A 20,803-nucleotide genomic window follows, 5' to 3' on the forward strand; every position below is an offset into this window, starting at 1 on the left:
ATGCAGTACAATGTAATGCAACAGTTCCTATGCTTGAAGTGAGGGGACCTCAGCAGCTGTCTAGTCTAATCCATACCTAAAACCCAATCCTCACTGGGACATATCCTGCAGGTGGTTATCCAGGGGCTGTTTAAAGACCCCACCCCCCTTCATTAGATACTTCCCAAATCAACCCATTTCACATAGGGAGAACTCTGTTTTGTTTTTTAGAATTTCTTCCCTGACATCAAACCTAAGTTTTATAGTAGAAGTAGAAGTTTTATAACTTCTACCTGTGGTCCTGATTCTGCCCCATGGTTTCATATATAAACAAATCAAATCTAATCTCTCCTCCACCTAACATCCCTTCAGATAAAGACCTCCCTCCACCAGGTTCTCCCTTAGTGTTCACTTTTCCAGATTAAACAACAGATCCTCATATGGTATGGACTAAAGGCCCTTTTCCATCTGGACATTATAGGTGCTGCATGCCATTTCTGGCATGCTCTCTCTTGCCTTCATCATCTGAATAGGGTGCATGTTGACTATTAAAGAAACTGGAAGCAAGAAAAAGAACTCAGCTTTTCTTTCATCCTGATAATGCATTTTGTTGTTGAGTTGTTTGTCTTGCTTGACTCTTTGTGACCCCATTTATGATTTTCTTGGCAAAAATACTGGAGTGGTTTGCCATTTCCTTCTCCAGTTCATTTTACAGATGAGGAAACTGAGGCAAACGGGGTTAAGTTACTTGCCCAGAGTCAAAGTCAGTAAGTGTCTGAGGCTGGATTTGAACTTAGGTCTTCCTAACTCTAGGCGCCGCACTCTATCCATTGCACCACCTAGCTGCACCCTTGATAATGCATTGCTCTGCTTCAGAAAACCTGTTTGTGAAATGCGGTATCAGAAAGTACCTTTGGACTTTCTTTTTTCCTTTGCCCAACCTGGTTCCCATTAAGTGGTCATGAAACAACAGACATTCTTCAAGAAATGAAACTAGTTTTCTGGGTTTATAAGGCTTGGAAAAGTTAGCAACTACCCAGTGTCTGGGAAGTGGGAAGTTTCCCAAGAAATATATCAAGTCACAGTTGCTGATCTAAACAAATTAGACTGTTCCCCCACTTCCCCATCCCACAGTGGGTATTTCTTTAGCCAAGTCATACATTCTTAAAAGTGTTTATGAACCTTGTGTCTTTTCCTCTTTTTTTTTCTTATGCTTTTTGTTTAACTGGCTGGCCCAAGACATTAGGCCCTTTCTGGTGCTTCCTTTCTCCTGCATTCTTAGATTTAGCCAGAGATTAATGAGAGAAGGGCAGGATTGCAAGCATTTAACTATAATACCAAACCACACTTACCAAACCCACCCAGATAGAAAATGTCAGGATGACTTCAACTTCTGTATTTTTATTCCCTGTTGGTTCCTAGGAAATTGTGTCTTCAAACATAGTGAGGATGTTTTAATGGTCAGGTCATCCTGGTGGTTGAATCTTTTTTTCTGCCAAGGCTTAAATTAAGATCCCATAACATCTGAGACCCTTTGCCTCTTTAAAAGAGAGACAGACATATAGACAACCTTCCTTGTACTTTACAATGATCTTTTCTTTGTGGGATGTAAATAAGAATGAAGGGAGACATTTAGAGCCCACTGCTCCCATTTCTTTTTCTTCAATCATTGAATTCCCAAACATTAGACACTAGTCATATTCCCTTTGATTTCCTGATTTTCTCAAATATTTTTCTCTATTCGTTTGGCTTTCTATTGCCTTCAATGGTGTTGCTGTATAGTATTAATTGAACAACCTCAGTTAGCCAGGTGCAGTGATATAAATTACAGCTTTTAAAGTTGTGAATATTTCTGCAAAGCCCGTAGCCAAAATACATGTAAAATTTTTTAAATGACCTGGAGAATGTCCTCCAGATGTAGAATAAAAGTTATAGATTTCAATCAGTACTAATTTCTCCAGATTTCATAGGACTAGGGAATAGAGCTGTGATTTCTTGAGTTTAGGCAGCTGATGGTTAAGAACTTCCCTACCAACATTTTGGTCTGAACCTTCTCTGCATCTAATAGTCTTAGAGAGGAGCCTAAAGCATAAGAGGTTAAGTGACTTACCCAGGATCACACAGTTATGTATAGCACAGTCCCTCACAACCTGTCCCCTTCCTGCCTTTCCAGTCTTCTTACACTACACTTCACCTAATCTAGTAACAATAGACTTTTTGCTATTGCTTATTTATGACACTCCATCTTCCAACCATGTGCCCTTGCACTGGCTGACCTCCATATCTGGAATGCTCTTCTTCCTCATTTCTACCTCCTGACTTCCTGCAAAACCCACCCTCTCCAATATGTCTCTCTGAGTCCTCCCCACTGTTAGTGCCCTCCTTCTGAGATTACTTCCCCTTTACTGTATCTATCTCCTTATGTACATAATCATTTTGCACATTGTCCCCCTCATTAGATTAAGAGCTCTTTGAGGGTAGGTACTGTGTTTTTGTCTTTCTAACCCTAGTGCTTAACAAACAGTGCCTGGCATGTATTTGGTACTCAATAAGTGATTTGTGATTATGACAGTGATGTTGATAAGCCCAGGTCTTCCTCACTTTGAGGTCAGCTCCGTATCTAATACATTATGCCGTGTATATGCCAGATTTCACAACCATGGAAAATTATGCAGGGTTAAAAATTTTTAACATAAAAAACTTAACATTTTCCTTTAGCTTTACTATATTTTCTCTTGTTTTCTCCAATTTGAATTCTCCGTGTCAAGAGTAGAAATAAAAATCCAGTGATTGTTAGTAAAGGTCCCTTTAATAGTGGTAAGGTGTGGAGACGGGATTCCAACCTGATCCCTTTGTATTTTAATAAGAGACCTTTTTATTCTGTGTCTAGGCTGTTTCGTGGATGTTGTTGTTGGCTTTGACATCTCATCTCAGAAGAAAGGGCAGCCATTGTTCCAAGGTCAGGCTTGGATGAACACTTATCTTCAGAATGTGTTACATACCATCAGCTCCCTAAATGGGGTGAGCTGTGAGGTGGGATCCCAGACTCAGGTCAGTGTGGCCTTTCAAGTGACAAACGCTGTGGATAAATATTCCCCAAAGTTTGAGATTTACAGTGAAAACATCTTGAACACCTTGAAGAACATATCCATTAAGGAGCCATCCCGCCTCACTGCCCCTTTCTTGAATTCACTTTGGGATGCCTTTCAGAATAAATCTGCTACTCGGGGAAAGGTTGGTCTTCCATTATTTGTTGGTTTGTAATCACAGTCGTGCTCTTTCTAAACAAATATAATTATCTATTAATGCCTTTGGGGTTTTTATAATATCACTGTAATTTCCCCCAACATCCCACCCATTTTTCCTCTAGTAGAACCATTCCATTTTTAAAAAAATAGTATTTTCAAAGACAAGAAAAGAAAGAAATTGACTTAACTGATCAATACGTAAAAAGTCTAAAAATGTGTGCAATGAACAACACTTGCAGAGCATCCACTTCTGCAAATGAGAGAGGCAGTGTTGTTTTCCATTATCTCTTTTTTCAAGACATGCTTATTCTTTATAATTTTACAACATTCACTTTTAATTTGGGGGAGGTGGTGGGTCTTTCCACTTTAACTGTTTATATTGTTTTATTGGCTCAACTTACTTCCCTCTGCATTAATTCATGTAAATCTTCCCATGCCTCTCTGAATTCTTCACAATCATCATTCCTCACAGCACGGTAATATTCCATCACATATATGTACCACAGTTTGTTTAGCCATTCCCCAATCTGCTTTGCTTCCAGCCCTTTGCTATCCTAAAAAGTGGCCAGCTATGTCTCTCTTATTTTTTTCCTTTTATTTCCTTGTCTAGGTGCTACTATTATTTTCAGATGGCTTGGATGATGACATTGAAATACTTGAACAAAAATCTGATCAACTCCGAAAAGAAGGTAAACTATGTTAACCTTGGAAATTCAAGGATGCAACCTTTGTCCATGGAAGTCTTTTGAAGGCACATTGGACAGCTCTTGATTTCAACAGCATGTCCGTTGCAGCTGACAGTTTGATGCAGAACAACCCAGGGGTCACTTAGAAGACTTTGGTTTATACCTTTTTTCCTCTAAGTGCACCTCTAAGCATAAGAAATGATACAAAGTATAGTGCAGTGGTTCTCAAAATGTAGTCCATAAAATACTATTTTTAAACACGTTTAACATGATTGTAATGTATAACCTATACCAGATTGGTTGCTAGCTTCAGGAGTGGGAGGGAAGGGAAGAAAGGAGAAAAATTTGAAACTCAAGATCTTACAAAAATGAATGTTGAAAACGATCTTTACATGTGATTTGAAAAATAAAATAAATACTATCAAAATGTAGTCCAGAGACCCCATGGGGTCCATGAAATCCATTCAGAGGGTCCAGAGATAAATATTTTCATAATAATACTAAGATTTTTAAAAATTTCTTATTCAGTAAATATCAATAGACACAATCCATGGGAATGAGAACTCTTAGGGTCCTCAATAATTTTTAAGAAATTAAAGGGGTCCTGAGACCAAAACGTGTGAGAACTGCTGGTTTAGAGATTAGTATTTTGTCTCATGTCTTATATTTGGCTTTTTCCCTAAGTCTTTTATCTTAGAATTTTTCAATCTCATCATTCTTGCCATAATTTGATAGGTGTCGATCCAGTATTTTTATTCCTGAGTGATCACAGAATGATTCTCCTAGATATTATTAAAGAGGGGACAACAGAAACCAACCCTCCATCGGTTCAATTAATTTTCATACATTATTGTGGCACTTTTGTGATTTACCAAGGTTGTAGGCATTGTCAGATGAGGTTTTTTTGTTGTTGTTGTTTTGTTTTGGGGTTTTTTTTGATTGGGCAATGAGAGTTAAGTGACTTGTCCAAGGTCACACAGCCAGTAAGTGTTAAGTGTCTGATTCTGGATTTGAACTCAGGTCCTCCTGACTCCAAGGCCAGTGCTCTATCCACTGCACCACCTAGCTGCCCTTGTCAGATGAGTTTTAATCCTGGTTCTCAGTTCCTTCACACTTGTAGGTCATAAATGAACCAATGGTTTTTAAAGAGCTGGTGATAAGCTATTGACTTTGGCAACCAATGGCAGATTTGATGTTGCTGAAATTTCTTCCCTAAATATGAAACAAGAGAATAAAAATGTAATCATATCTTCTGGCTCTGCTTATAAGAGCAACATTCTTCCTTACCCTCTTAGCTAATAGAAACCAACTAGCCTTTTTCCTTTATCAGAGAGAGGCAGGGAGAGAGAGAAATGGGCCTCAGAGCTAGGAAGACCATGATTCAAGTTCTCTCTCTGACAAATATTAGCTCTGTGACCTTGGGTAAATCACTTATCTTCTCAGTATCCTAGGCAGTTCTCTAAGACTATATGACTGCATGTGGAGAGGCAGTTTCTTCACCAGAGAGTGTCCTGTATCAGTGAAATCATAGGTCAGATGTCCATACTCTTTGTAAAGTCGACATTTTATTTAGCTCTTTCTCTTCCTTTAGATCTTGGCCTCACTCTTGACCTTTACAACCTTCCCTTTATCTAGAAGAGCCCAGACAGTAGAATATTTGGTCACAATAGGGGGTGGTACTTTCAGGATAGCGACAGATGGTTCTTGGTTTCCTTCCAGATGGAGAATTTTGATAAATGGTAGAAGGTGGATTTCTTCCAAGAAAGGCCTTTTTGTAATTAGATTTTGTAGCATTAATCTAATTCCTTCCCATTCACTTGGGAAAATTAGTAAATGTCCATCAATTGCAAAAGTTGGATTTTGATCATTATAGTTCCCGTCAGAAATAAAAAGAAGTGTTTAGAAGGGAAGAATAGAGTCCCCAGCGGTGTTAGTTTGGGAGACCATGAAGATAGAGAATAGTCTTGCCATTACTTTCTCTCTTACCTTAAGAGATACGTTTTTTCTCTGACCTTGCTGATACTTTGACTAAGTAACTCTCATCTTCCAATTATTCAAACTTAAAATGTCGGCTGGCACTGTCTCTTTTCCTGCCATGCTAATTCGGGGTATGTTTAACTACTTTTCTTCACACACACCCAATAAAGATGGCACACATAATAAATCACAAATCTCTTGTCCAGTGAAAGCCCTTCCAGATTTTATCTGGGGATTGAATGCAGACTAGCTATTTGAAACAAGAAAAAGCTTGGAGGACATAGTTCCTGATCGTGGCCGTAGCTTTTACAGTATATCATTCTGTCTGGTCACCATGCTCTCTGGACCTCCAGGCACTTCCGTCTGAACCACTGACACAACCTAAAGACCCATGGAATCTTGCCATCCACCCCACTGCTGTGCCCTTAGGACTTCCAGGTCTCCCTTCCCGTGCTGCAGATGAATGCTCTTATATGGGTTTTCTCTCCCTTAGAGTATGAACTCTTTGAGAGCATAGCTAACATTTATATAGCCCTTACTATGTGTCAGGCAAACTGCAAAGTGCTTTCCAATTATTATCTCATTTGATCCTCATGACCCTGGGAAGCAAGTGCTCTTGTTGGCCCCATTTTACATAGGAAGAAACTGAGGCAAACGGAGGTTAAGTGAATTGCCCGGGGTCATATGGCTAGTAAATGTCTGAGGCTGGATTTGAACTCAGGTCTTCCTGACTTAGAGCCCCCGAGTTCATCCAGTATATCACCTAGCTGCCTAGTTACCTAGCAAGGACCATCTCGATTTTCTGTCTGCATCCCCAGTGTTTAGCATCAAGCTTGGCACATGATAAATATTTAATAAATTCATTCCACTTCATTCATTTATTCATCTATCCATGTTACTTTATATTTACAACTTGAGTCTGTGTCCTGTGCCCTACATTCAAAATCTATTTTGTTCTCCCAGTTTTTTTGGAACTCTTTTCTTCCTCAACCATTTTCAAGGAGCTCAAAGCATCTCCAGATCATCTTCTGTGGTTTCAGATGTGCAAATGTTTACACACCCATCCCCCAGAGAAGCTGTTCCTAATAAAGTCTATAGAGCCATTTTATTGGTCCTGTCATCACTTCCCTCAGTTCGCATAATCTTTGCGACTTTTGCAACCTCTGGAATTTTTAAGGAGAAACAAGCCTAGAAAAACAGTCCTTCATTAATAAAATGGATCAGATGAACATATCTTTGCCAAATTGTCAAACTCAAGTTTAAGCAGCATTGTCTTCCATTCTCTCTCCTCCCCCTCCCTCTAGCACCTCTCTTACTTCATGGGCCTGATGACCCATGACCTTTTGAGATGGCCCTTCTGCTCAGCCTAAGTAGGGTGTCTGTTGTTCCCTTGCTCATGACTTGCCCCCTCCACCTCTGCACCCTTTGTACATTACTCTCAACTTCCTCCTTTTCATTTCTTTGTGTCCTTAAAAATCCAGCTCTGGGGCAGCTAGGTGGCACAGTGGATAGAGCACCAGCCCTGGAGTCAGGAGTACCTGAGTTCAAATCCGGCCTCAGACACTTAACACTTGCTAGCTGTGTGACCCTGGGCAAGTCACTTAACCCCAATTGCCTCACTTTAAAAAAAAAAAAATCCAGCTCAAAGGGAAGCTAGGTGGTGCAGTGGATAGAGCACTGGCCCTGGAGTCAGGAGTACATGAGTTCAGATCCAGCCTCAGACACTTAACACTTACTAGCTGTGTGACCCTGAGCAAGTCACTTAACCCCAATTGCCTCACTAAAAAAAAAAAAAAATCCAGCTCAAAACCCACTTATCCCAAGCATCCATCATGGCATAACAAACATTTCTTGATTCTTCTATACCCTTTGGCACTTCTTATGTCCTTCAGTTTATGATGTATTCATTGGAACCTATTCACATGTTCTAAAACAACAATTTTAATCGTTTCGTTTGTGATTATTCTTTCTAACAAGATTATGAAGTCTGAGAGGAGTTAATTAAAAGACTTCTAAATTTATGGATTTACCTGTGGAGTTGTGCAGGCACTCCATGAATCGTGTTGACTGAAAAACTTTGACCTTCAAGGCTTTAGGAAGCTGGAAGTTCAGCTGAGTCTCTTCACTGGCACTTACCAATCATTTTGCAGAAATCTAATTCAAGTATGATCTTATTATGAAATTGGTACTTGTCAATTATAGCCTATGCTTGGGGAAGAAAAATCCTGACATGGAGAATAAATTGAGACTTTCATTGCTTAATTCTGACTCATAGCACTCTCCCTGGAATGGTAATTTTAATATATATGCAAAACCATCATGTTAACTGAAGCAATTTCACTTAAAGAAGTGTAAACTCTGTTGAATAGGGCTCAACGCTTTGATAACCATTGCTCTGGAAGAAACTTCTGATGCAAATGACCTAGCAGACCTTCTGTTCATTGAATTTGGGAAAGGATTTGATTATAGGACTCAGTTAACAATTGGCATGAGAGATCTGGGAAGCAGGCTATCAAATTATCTGGTAAGTGCTTTGGAGAAAGTCTGCTGGCTTGAAGTTACATCTGACAGTTCTTCATGTTGATTTTTTTATGATCATATGAAAAGTCCCATTGCGATTCCTCATTGTGGTTGGAGAGGTTGGCTCTAGACCCTTTAAGGTTAAATCGGGGAAACCGAGCCTAGGTTCCCCAGAGCTGGAAGGGCTTCAAGCTTGGACCCATTTTCTAAATTCTGATAACCTCATCACCAGTATGGCCACAGAATGGTGGGGTTTTTTTTAGTTATAACAACTTTGGGAGCTGATCTTTAATGTGTAAGAAGGGTTGTTGAGAGAATGCTTTTATCACTGAATTCACAGGTTGCTAAGGTAGTGGTAGTAATAGTTATAACCCAAAATAATAATATTAACTAGCATTCATGCTTTGCAAACTTTATATATGTCAACTCACTTGATTGAAGTAAATTTATATGAAATATAGTTTTATTCATTTGGACAGACTGGTCCCTTTGAATTAGTGAAGAGTCCCAGTGAGAGAACATGCTTAAAATATATATTTGATTTCTTTTAGGTACATGCTATCATTTTAATTTGCAATGGCAAAGGTTGCCTTGTAGTGACACGATTTTAATGAACCAATGATAGTTTTGTTTTGGTAATTGGCACATATGAACAACTACTTTGAGATGTGGTAGCTCTTGCTACATTGCACTTACATTATATGCTTGTAAGTGATCATTTCTAAATTATTTTAAAAATGAATTGTTGTCTTAAATAGGTGAAGATTCATTATAATTTGTTATACTGTACATTTGGTTAGAAAGCCTCATTTTCATTAAAAAAAAGACCTAAATTCCAAGTTAATCAAATGCAGATCAACAAAATTACTGTCTGTTTTCCAAAGCAGAGACACATAAAGAAAAGGCCAAAAGAATGAGAGGCAAAGTAGAGAATTTTCAGGATGCATCAATTTTTGACACTATTCAATTTTTGATGTATTCTATTTTTGCTTCACCTTTGAAAAATCTCCATTCATAAGACCAGGAGCTGATAAATTATGCCTGCAAAGAAAAAGTCAACCCAAGTTTTAAATGTAATGCAGATGAAGAGAAAACACCTGATTTATGATAATCAGCAGAGGCACACATGATTATGGGCTTACAGCTGGAAGGAACCATGGAAATCTCCTTAAAGATGGGGAAAATGAGGCCCTGAGAGGGTGACTTTCCCAGGGTCACCCAGACAGCCCATGGAAGTGCTGGGTTTTAAACCCAAACTTTCTAACTGCCAATCAAGCTTTCTTCCCACTACCCCTAGTTATTTCCCACATATAGACTTTGCACATAAATGAGTTTATTGACCCAAAGAAAAATGGGCATTGTGACATACAAAGTGAGGGCTCTGGTTAGTTATTTATTAAATATGTCCCATATTTTTCCATTTAATGTTTAAATTTTAATTATTTAAAAAACTTTGTTACTTGTTTAAATGTTTAAGATTAATAATTTCACAATATGAGAAGGCAAAAAATACTTTAAGAATATTGACTCAGGCACTTGAAAAAATGTTCAGTAGTCGATGACCCAAGATTTCAATTGCCTGCAATTTTCATTTTTGGATACCAGAATGTGACTGGGAACTTTGGGGCATGAAAATTGAGACTGCTGTACTTAACCCCCTACGCATACCTGTTCATTAATCACATATTCTACATAATATATGTAATATATTTTTATATACATATATTTTTAAATGTCTCTCTCCCCTCCCCTCCCCCCAAAAAGAGAAAAAACAGCCTAGGTTTGTAATTGATGGATGATTCTGCCATTCTCTATATTCTGGTAATGTTTACCTCTGCTCTACTTCCACTCTCGTGTTAAAATGAACAATGTCAGGTCCACTAATTCTGCTAGAAAGGCCAAGTTACTTCAGAAGAGGTGTACCAAGTGGAAGGAAAAATGTGCCTGTATTAAACAAGGATTATTTTGTTAGTCGTTTTAGATGGTTAAATAAAAATCATCAGTCTGCACAGGTTTAAAAAAATCTCTATGAATAAAATTGGATGGAATGTGATAGAGTGCTAGCTACTTGCTGCCTGTGTGACCTTGGACAAATCACTAATCCTTTCTAGGCATTGCTAAAATGAGAGGGTTTGGCCATGTGGCCCCCAGGGTCCCTTCTGTGACCCTTGCTTCAGTTCAGCAATCTTTTTTTGTTTTTGTTTTGTTTCTGCAGGGCAACGAGGGTTAAGTGACTTGCCCAGGGTCATACAGCTAGTAAGTGTCAAATGTCTGAGGCTGGATTTGAACTCAGGTCCTTCTGAATCTAGGGCTGGTGCTTTATTCACTTGGCAATCTTTTAAATGGTAGTAGAAAGAAGAGAACACATTTCTAAGTCGTTATCTTCTGCCAAATAAAAAAACCCAAGATAAGAAGCACATTAGCCAGGAACCACTTGATTTTATGTCCTGTGAATATTATCTCCTGTCACTGTGATTGTGTGCAGAAAACATTGGGAGACATGGGAGTCATTTACATCAAGATGCCATAAGAGCGATTTGAAATGCAGGGTCACAAAATAAATTAACAAATTTTTCTGTTTTGCTCCAGGCTAATGTTGCTGAAAGGACATGTTGCTGTCGGCTTTGCAAGTGTGCAGGGGGAGATGGTGGCATTGGAGAACCAGGAACACCAGGGAAAAAGGTGAGACTAGTTAAGATGGACCCTTTGCTTCATGGAGATTGGAAAAATCTCTGAGTTTATTGGCAGTAGTGTGGTTACTTTCTATCCCCTGGCCATTATTTCCTATACTTCAAGTCTCATATTTTAAATTGGCCACACCCGAATTTTCCATAACAAAATAGACCTTTATATCCTGAAGGAGATACATGTGTGCACCATACATATATGTGTATGCACATAGAATCTCCCTGGGTTAGATATGTGTACGTATACACATATGTGCATGTATGTTTACAACACAATGCATTTATACACCCATACATACATTATCTATATGTGTACAGGTACATATATGTATGTATCTATACATCTATGTGGGCACCCAGGTGGTGAAGTGGATAGAGTGCTGGGTCTGAAGTCAGGAAGACACCTCTTTGTGAGTTCAAATCTGGCCTCAGACACTTACTAGCTGTGTGACCCTAGGCAAGTCACTTCATTCTGTTAGCCTCAGTTTCCTCATCTGTAAAATGATCTAGAGAAGAAAATGGCAAACCACTTCAGTATCTTTACCAAGAAAACCCCAAATGGAATCATAAAGAATCAACAGCCACATACATGTATGTACAAGTTCATGTGCATATGTATATGTATGTGTGTATCTCACAGGTAAGGTAATGACCAGACTATGTGTCTGTCCATTTCAACTCACTTATACCCGAGGAATCCGTTCTTGCTCAAATTATAGACTACTTATTAACCTGTCAGACTATTGACTGTGTGGTTTCTTTTTTCAATGACCACCAATCCACAGGTGTTTATTTCTTTAATTTAGGAAAGAATAATGTTCTCAGACATCCTAAATATGAGACTAGATGATATAACCTTTCATAGTCAAAGATACTTATTTAGTTATTTCCTGATCAAAATATCCTCGTGGTGCTGTTAGAAAAAAGCAGGTGAATTATTAAGTACCATGCATTGTCCATTGTTATAAAGAATGAATTAATTAATGAAGAACTGAGTATTAAGTGCTTACTGTATTGCAGGTAATTCAATGTTAAGTGCTGGGAATGTAGATACAAGAAGGAAGATAGCCATTGTCATCCAGGAAGGAGTTTACATTCTTATGATACTGACTTGTGGTCTGAATAAAGTTTTATCTTTCAGTCTATAAAATTATCGTTATTGATGTTCAGCCATTTTCAATTGTGTCCGACTCTTTGTGACCCCATTTGGAATTTTCTTGGCAAAGATATTGAAGCAGTTTGCCATTCCCTTCTCTAGCTCATTTTTCAAATGAGGAGACAGAGGCAAACAGGGTTAAAGTGACTTGCCCAGGGTCACACAACAAGTAAGTGTCTGAGGCTGGATTTGAACTCAGGAAAAGGAGTCTTCCTGATTCCAGAACCAGTGCTCTATCCCCTGTACCGCCCAGCTGCCCTGTCTGTAAAATAACCAACCACCATATGTGTCCATAGGACACCTGAGCTCATGAATATGATCCATAGTGATTTTTTGTGTTTAGGTATGGATGCATCTATTTTCAATGATTCACAGCTGTCTGTGTTTTGTAACTCCCAAATCCACATGGGTGTGTCTGTGCAGCAAGTTTCCATCCAGCGGAATTTTCTTCCCAGGGCTCAAAAAGCAGAAACAATTTTTTAAAAGAAAGCAAAAGTTTGTATGATCTGCTTACACTAAGGATAATGTGGTACAAGAAAAAAATCAGAGAATGATGAAAGAACAGTATTTTCCTTCCTGGAAAAGAGAAATGTTTCCTAACTAAATTAACCAGTTTGTTTAGAAAAGAAGTCCAGAGTTGTGAGGAAGAAAAGAATGGATTCCCTGGGGCCTTGACCCGGGTTCCCCATTTACTTGGGATGTATTGATACAGCCTAAGTGTAAAAAAGTGAATCATGGAGGAAGCATGAAACAAACCAACATTTTCCCCAAACCTTTGCTATTATGTGTGAAGCCAAAACCAGTAAGATTGAGGAACTTTCCTTAGAAGACTCAATATTTTCATTTGCAAAGCACTTAGCACTGTGCCTGGAACATAGTAGGTGGCTAATAAATGCTCAATGTTGTGTTGACTTGAAAAGTGCTCACATTCCTTTTTCTTTCTGATTTTTCAGGGACCTCCAGGTTTTAAAGGCAGTGAAGGCTACCTGGGAGAAGAAGGTGTTCCCGTAAGTTGACACTTTTTAACTTTGTTTTCTATGAAAAATATTCCTACTGAGCAAACGTGGTGTCGCTTGGACCAGTTCAGAAAGCAGCTTCTGAACAAAGAAATACACAAAGCTCCCTTGCTCCCCACCACCCCAAAAAAATCCTCAAAACTCACTATGTGATTCTACCAGGGCTCTTGTGCACCCTCATAAATTTCCTCTTTGGTTCAAGGAGAATAGTCCAAGGGAAAAGGATTTTTGTTGTCTTTACACTCATTCTCAAGTCTTCCTTTGTTCTACTTTGTGATTTGCTGGGAAAATTTATGGCTGGAGAATATATAAAGGGAGAAGAATGTGAGGCTTAGAAATTGGAGGTGACTTCTTCTCATGTTTAATGGCAGCAGATTGTGTTGGAGCAGAGATGGGAAATGACCCAGAGCCTTCACACCCTCCAGACTCTGGAAAACCCTTTCATTGCCCTATCCATGGGCTTCAGTCCCCTTGACCAGCAAGACCCCAAAACCTCATTTCCCTTTTCTCCTTGTCATCCCCACCCCATTCTTCCCAGGTAAGTCTACTCAACTATGCTCTTTTATCTAATGATCCCATTTGTATGCTGAAGTTTTCCTGCTAAGCTACATCATTTGGATAAAATATTCTTCCCTCTTATCTCCCATATCTTCATATACTACCATGTGATATAATGTCAGTCATTCAGTCAGTCAGTATCTTTTAAGTGCCCACTATGTGCTAGGCACTGTGCTGAGCACTGGAATGAAATAGAAAAGGGACAGAATGGAGAGTCACAAGGCCCAAACTCAACCCACTTACTACCTGCATGACCTCGGGTAAATTATTTAACCTCAATAGACCTCCGCCTCTCCTTAGGAAAATGGGGGGTTGGACTAGACAACCTCTGAGATGCCTTCTAGCTCCAAGTGTCTTGTCCTCAGCAGCTGATCCTGATGATTCCCCTTTCAACTCCTCACCCCACAATGTAGACTTCAGCCCCTTGGCTTCTGCATAATGTAAATGCTACTTCATTTAATGTATGTGTCTTTTGTGATTTGGATGCATTTCTGTCCCCATCCTCTTCAGATATATTTCTCTTAGATCCGAAGTTTTTAGAAGATTTCAGTGACTCTTTAGCATCTCACACCCAGGCAACAGACAGATGGCGATAAAATAAAGATTTTTATTTTTATCTAGTTTCCCACTCCCCTCCTCTTAACTACAGAACCTTGATTATAAACTTTGAGAGACAGTTGGAATTATTCTTCTAGCACTGTGCCTCTCAGACTTTCTTGTCCCAGGATGCCTTTACATTTTTTTTTTTGCCTTTACATTCTTAAAAATTATCAGGAATTCCCCCTCCCCCCCCCCGCCCTGAAGAGCTTTTGTTTATATGGGTTATATCAATTGAATTGTTAGAAATATTATATTTGAAACATTAATTTCGACCTCATGAGCCCCTTGAAAGGATCTTGGGGAATTCTAGGGGTCCCAAGACCATACTTTAAAGAACAGTGTTGTAGCAAGTAATTTATCAACCTTCCTAAGGAGAATGCCTTACTTTTTTGTTCAGTTGTTTTTTAGTCATATCTGACTCTTAGTGACTTCATTTGGGATTTTTGTGGTAAAGATACTGGAGTTTGTCATTTCTTTCTCCAGCTCATTTGACAGATGAGGAAACTGGGGCAAACAGTGTTAGGTGACTTGCCCAGGATCACACAGCTAGTAAGTGTCTGAGGCTAGATTTGAACTCCAGAAGAGGAATCTTTCTGACTCCAGGCCTGGCTCTCAATCCACTGTGTGCCACCTGACTGTGCCCGAATTCCATATTACATTATTGAATATTTACCTAAGAATATGTTCTTCATTCAGGGAGAAAGAGGATCCCCTGGACCAATGGGAGAAGGAGGCACGAAAGGATGCTATGGGAGCAAAGGTCCCAAGGTAACCATATTATGAAGTCATTGAGAAATATTTTGACACAGTACTATAAAATTTCCCCAAATTTAACCTCTCTTTATTTTTATTTTTTTCATCCTTTTCAGGGAAACAGGGGACTCAGTGGAGAAGAGGTACAGTATCAAGGTTAATTGAAATCTGTTCTAGTAAGTGTCAGGCTTCATTTCACTTAGGCATAAGGGACTCTTTAACATGTATAACTCTGCATTTCCAGGGAGAAGTTGGGGAACTTGGGATTGATGGAATCAATGGAGAACAGGTATACCCATCATCTCCTCACTTAGAAACCTCACAGCTTAGGAGGCCTCTTGCTGAGCAAAGGAAAACTTTTTTGCTTTTTTTCCCCTTATTAGGGTGAAGGCGGCCTTCCTGGAACAAAAGGAGAGAAAGGAGATGAAGGTTCCCAGGTGATATTTTAGGAGGCTTGTTCTCTGAGGGTTTAAATTCAAAAATGGAAAATAAGGAGATTTTACTAGAAATGGAAACTTGGAGACAGGTAGAAACAGGCCAATAAAGAAAAGGCACATTTTGGCTGTAGCTTTTTTGAGGAAAAATTCTTCCATCTTATTAAAGAAACAATCTTTTGTGCTCACCAAGATAAGTGAAATTCTACAACTAGAGAGGCATTCTTTTAAAAGGCATAGTACTGCATTTGGGTTTTTTTGTTTTGTTTTCTTTGGGGGTGGGGCAATGAGGATTAAGCAACTTGCTCTGGGTCACACGGCTAGTAAGTGTCAAGTGTTTGAGGCCGAATTTGAACGCAGGTCTTCCTGAATCCAGGGCTGGTGCTTTATCCACTGTGCGACCTAGCTTCCCCCATAGTACAGCATTTGGAGTCAAAGATTCTGGGTTCAAATTCTACCACTGACTCCAATTACCCATGGACCTTGGGCAAGGAATTCCATGTCTCTGGACTCAATTTCCTCATGTGTACATTTCAAGAATTAGACTAGATGACCTGTGAGTACCTTTTGGTTTCAGAATCTCTGTTCCTTTGGTATATGTGATCTCTGAGAAGAGGAGTACGTCAGATTCACATTTTGTCTGACCTTTACAACTCAGTGTAGATTGGTTTGAGAGCCCTTCGTGAGAATAAATCTTGGTAGAATAAAGGCAGGGAGAGAGCAGAAGGATCCAGGATACCTGTGGGGGCTAGATGCATGGGCAGAAGGGTGGAGGAAGACCACCAGGTAGGAACAGGGCATAGAATAGCAAGTTTAAGGGCCAGAAGACAGAGTCCCTGAGCAGGCTCCCACCAGACACCTATTATGCCCCTGCTTTCACAGTCCTGGTCCCTCTGAGAAAGTTCATGTAATGGCAAAATATTTTTTTTACTTTAATTTCAAAATTAATTTACTTGAATAGAAAAAAAAACATTGTGAAAGATTTTTTTCAACTTACATTTTAATATCTTAGAGGAAAAATTCTGTCCATGTTCTAATACAAAACCTTATTGTTTTTAGGGCAGCCCTGGAAAGAAAGGACCACTGGGTGACAACGGCAAAAGGGGATTGCGAGGAGATCCTGTAAGTTTCTTTGATTCTGTTAACTCAGACCAGAATTTGGAGTCCCATAAAACAGGCATTCACTAAGCACCAGCTGTATGCCAGACATTTTTCTAAGTGTCGGATATAAAGAGGCAAAAATGAAAGAGGTTATATGTGTGTATGCACACACATATACACAGACATATCTGTGGTGTGTATATATGTGTGTGCATATACATGTGCATACATATATGAATATAGCATATATATCTACATAATATATGTACATAATATATACAAAACAAATGCAAAGTAGTTAGAAAGACACTAGGAGCTGGGGACAAAAGCTTGATGCAGAAGGTAGCATATGAACTGAATCTTGAAGGAAGCCGAGGTGGTGAGGAAGGAGAACATTGCGCACCAGAACATACACAGCTGGTCATTGATGACATGGCTGGACCACAGAGCACAAGGAAGGTAGTAAAGTGGAAGAAGACTCAGGCAGGAGTCAGGCTGTGAAGAGACTGAAGCATCAAACAAGGAGTTTATATTTGTCTCCAGGGATAACAGGAAGCATTAGGGTTTATTGAGCAGGAGAGCAACTTGACTGCACATGAGCTTTAGGAAAATCGCTTTGGAGGCTGGGTGGGAGATGGATCAGCATAAATCAGTTTGAGGCCTGAAGACCAATTAGGAAGCTGTGGCAGTAGCCCAGGTGGGATGAGGGTCTGGTGACTCTCCATTGGAAGGCCCAAGCTCTCCCTAGTCAGAAATGCTGTAACCTTCTCTACGCTGAGCTCTTTGGCACAGGGTGGTTGGACAGTCAAAATGTGCATCGTATGAATTGAGAGGCCCTCTCTCACAAGGGGACTTAGTGGCATAGCCAGAGAGCATTCTCCATGCTTAGGCAGACCATTGCACATCCTAGCATCTAACAGTCATTCACATCCATTCCAGAGAATATTGTAGTAGAAGTTACTTGTTTTTGAAAGTGCTGGGGCTGGCAAATCAGTGTCCCAACAACTGGCATGAGAGAGTGTGCAGTTTCCCTGGTCTAAGGCTCTTGGAGGATGGGACCCTGGCAAAGATCCTGTCCTACCCAGGTGAAAACTTGGGCCAAGTTAACTGAGAAAATTTATAACAGGGGACATTAGCGGGGGGGGGGGGGGGGGGGGGGCGCGGAACAGAGCATGTTAATAATTAAGCGTGTCGGGCAGCTAGGTGGCGCAGTGGATAGAGCACCGGCCCTGAAGTCAGGAGTACCTGAGTTCAAATCCGGCCTCAGAAACTTAACACTTACTAGCTGTGTGACCCTGGGCAAGTCACTTAACCCCAATTGCCTCACTAAAAAAAAAAAAAAAAAGGTCTAAAAAAAAATAATAATAATTAAGCGTGTTATGAGAGTAAGCCTTATAAGAATCAGGAAGGCCTGAGTTCAGATCTGGCCTCAGACACTTACCAGCTTGTGTGACCCTGGTAAGTCAGTTTTCCTTGTTTGCCTCAGTTCCCTCATCTATAAAATGCGCTGGAGAAGGAAATGACAAACCACTCTCACTATCTCTGCCAAGAAAACCCCAAGTGCTTGTCACAGAGACTCAGACACAACTAAAATGAGCCAACAATGACAACAACCCTCCTAATATTTCTAATGTCAACAATCGCTCTGAAAGGGCTTGTTTCATTCCAGTACCTCTCTCATGCTGTTGTGTTTCAGAATTATCCATGTGGTGCAGCTTGTCGGGATCATCTCTTTGTTTCTTATTGCCTCCCCCATTAGAATGTACTACTCCTGGAGGAGGGTAACGGTTCTCTTTTGCTTCCTTTGTATCCCCAGTGTAGCAGGATTGTCGGCAGGGCCGGCACAGTGGGCGCCTTAATAAAAGTGTACTGACTACCTATAAGTACCATTATATAACACTAGGGATCTAAAAGGAAGAGGTTCCCTGTCTTCTAAGAGCTAGCATTTCTAGTATGGGAAGGGGAAGGAAAGTGAGTGACTAGAAAGCTAAACCTATTAAGGTACATAGAAAATCAGTTCAAAAGGGAGAGAGAATTAATAAGTGGAGGGATTCAGAGGAGACTTCATGGAGGAAGTAGCCCCTGTGCCTGCTTTGAAGGGAGTGAGGGATTCCGTGAAGCAGACATGATAAGGGAGTGCTTTGCAGCCATGGCGGAACAGCTGTAGAAAAATAAGATGTCATGTAGGAAGGAGAGTAAGATGAAATAAGACCAAAAAGTTCAGTGAGGGCTGGATCGTAGAGAGCTTGAAACACCAGACGTAAAGAGAAGGAATCAGTGCTACAAAGTGGATACTAGGTGTGATTTCTGTGTTTGTATCTCCTATGCTGGCATGGTGTCTGGAACAATAGTAGTGCTTAATAAATGCTTATTGATTGAATCCATTGTTGAAAGCATTTATTAAGCACTTCCCCTACACCAGGGATTCTCAACCTGGGATCCATGAACTCATTTGTAATATTTTAAAAACTGTATTTCAATATAATTCATTTCCTTTTAATCCTATTATTCTTACATTTTCTTTTGGGGGGGCAGTGAGGGCTAAATGACTGCTCAGGGTCCACATAGCTAGTAAGTGTCATGTGTCTGAGACCAGATTTGAACTCAGGCCCTCCTGAATCCAGGGCCGGTGCTTTATCTATTGCACCACCTAGCTGCCCCCATTTATTCTTTTTCAAGAAGCTTCATAAAGTGCTGAACTTAGAAACAGGAAAATAGTTCATACCCTGGAGAATCTGGCTCATCGGTTAAAATAGATCCGCTTGAGAGGCTTCACTTATCCTCCTGGAGAAACCAAACATTTATTTCGATTAATTCTGGAGTCTTATCAATGTAGCTCAATTGTAAGTCATTCCCAAGTTTAACAGCTGTTGGGATTTAGATTCCTTTGACAGTTGTACCATCTGAATATTCTGAAATGTGGCTCTCATTTCTTGGGTGTCCCGAAGCTGACAAATGAGGCATTTCCGAAAAAGCCAGCTCTCTAGAGTGCTATATTTATCCAAACCCTCACTGTTTACCACAATGTGGTTTAGCCTCATTCTTATGTCCCCAGCATCCCCACCCAGAAATCTGTCCCCATGCTGGGTATGCCGCCTGTTCCTCGTGTGTGGTACTTGTGGGTGTCTATTTCAAGGAAGGGACGGGAGAGCAGAATTGATGCATGAATGCTGGCGTGCGTATGCAGAGAGCACACATGTGAATGGGTTGGTTCATAACATGTGTGTCATTAGCCTAATTTCTGGGAAATGTAAACACTTGTTGGTGAATGCCACGCTCCCACGTATGCCAGTTCGCATGCCACTGTGACTAGGCGATCTCGCCGGCTATTGTGCTAAAGGAAACATTGCCAGCCTTGTTATGTGGTCTGCACGGCCCATTGAAGGGTATCATTCTTAAGCATATTCAGAGCCATACTGTGGTTTTTGGTTATGTTTTTGTTTGTTAGTTTTTAGTGAGGCAATTGGGGTTAAGTGACTTGCCCACGGTCACACAGCTTGTAAGTGTTAAGTGTCTGAGGCCGGATTTCAACTCAGGTACTCCTGACTCCAGGGCCGTGCTCTATCCACTGCGCCATCCAGCTGCCCTAGCTGTGGTTTTTGTGCCTGGGGCAAGTACCACAGATGACCTCCTTCCTCCTGGTGTCCCCTCAGAGCACTGGGGGAGAGGGAAGCTGCTCACTGAGGCATAGATCCTTCCCCACCTCCCATACCTCCAAGACCCAGCTTCAAATTTCACCCTATTCCAGCTCATCCTCCACTCAGCTGCCAAGATCATTTTTTTAAGCATAGAACTGACCACGTCATCATTCTCCTGCTTCATGAGCTCCAGGGGCTGATAGTTACCTCCAGGATCAAGCCCTCTGGTGTTTTCAAGCTCCTCATGGCCTGGGACCCTTCTTCCTTGTCTAGGCTTCATACATTTTACTCCCCTCCCTCTTGCTCTATAGTGCAGCTGTAGCTGGACTGTTCACATACAACATTCCTCATCTATCATTAAACGAGAACTTTGTAAAACACTTTGCAAACCTTAGAGGTGCTGTGTAGACATCATCATCGTTGTCTCCCTTTTCATGCCTTCTGCTGATT

The 20,803-nt window shown here is 40.3% G+C and overlaps 1 protein-coding gene across 1 annotated transcript in view; it reads left to right on the plus strand.

Annotated features, from left to right (window-relative positions):
- LOC122729332 (collagen alpha-6(VI) chain-like) overlaps positions 1-20,803 on the plus strand; it is a 112,179-nt gene that overhangs the window by 22,390 nt on the left and 68,986 nt on the right. The window contains 10 exon segments of the mRNA XM_043968161.1: positions 2,870-3,213; positions 3,838-3,916; positions 8,260-8,414; positions 11,000-11,092; positions 13,207-13,260; positions 15,124-15,195; positions 15,297-15,323; positions 15,425-15,469; positions 15,564-15,617; positions 16,674-16,736. Of these exon segments, the coding sequence (XP_043824096.1) occupies positions 2,870-3,213; positions 3,838-3,916; positions 8,260-8,414; positions 11,000-11,092; positions 13,207-13,260; positions 15,124-15,195; positions 15,297-15,323; positions 15,425-15,469; positions 15,564-15,617; positions 16,674-16,736 (986 nt within the window).

The sequence above is a fragment of the Dromiciops gliroides genome, chromosome 5, assembly GCF_019393635.1.
Source record: "Dromiciops gliroides isolate mDroGli1 chromosome 5, mDroGli1.pri, whole genome shotgun sequence".
Classification (NCBI taxonomy): domain Eukaryota; kingdom Metazoa; phylum Chordata; class Mammalia; order Microbiotheria; family Microbiotheriidae; genus Dromiciops; species Dromiciops gliroides.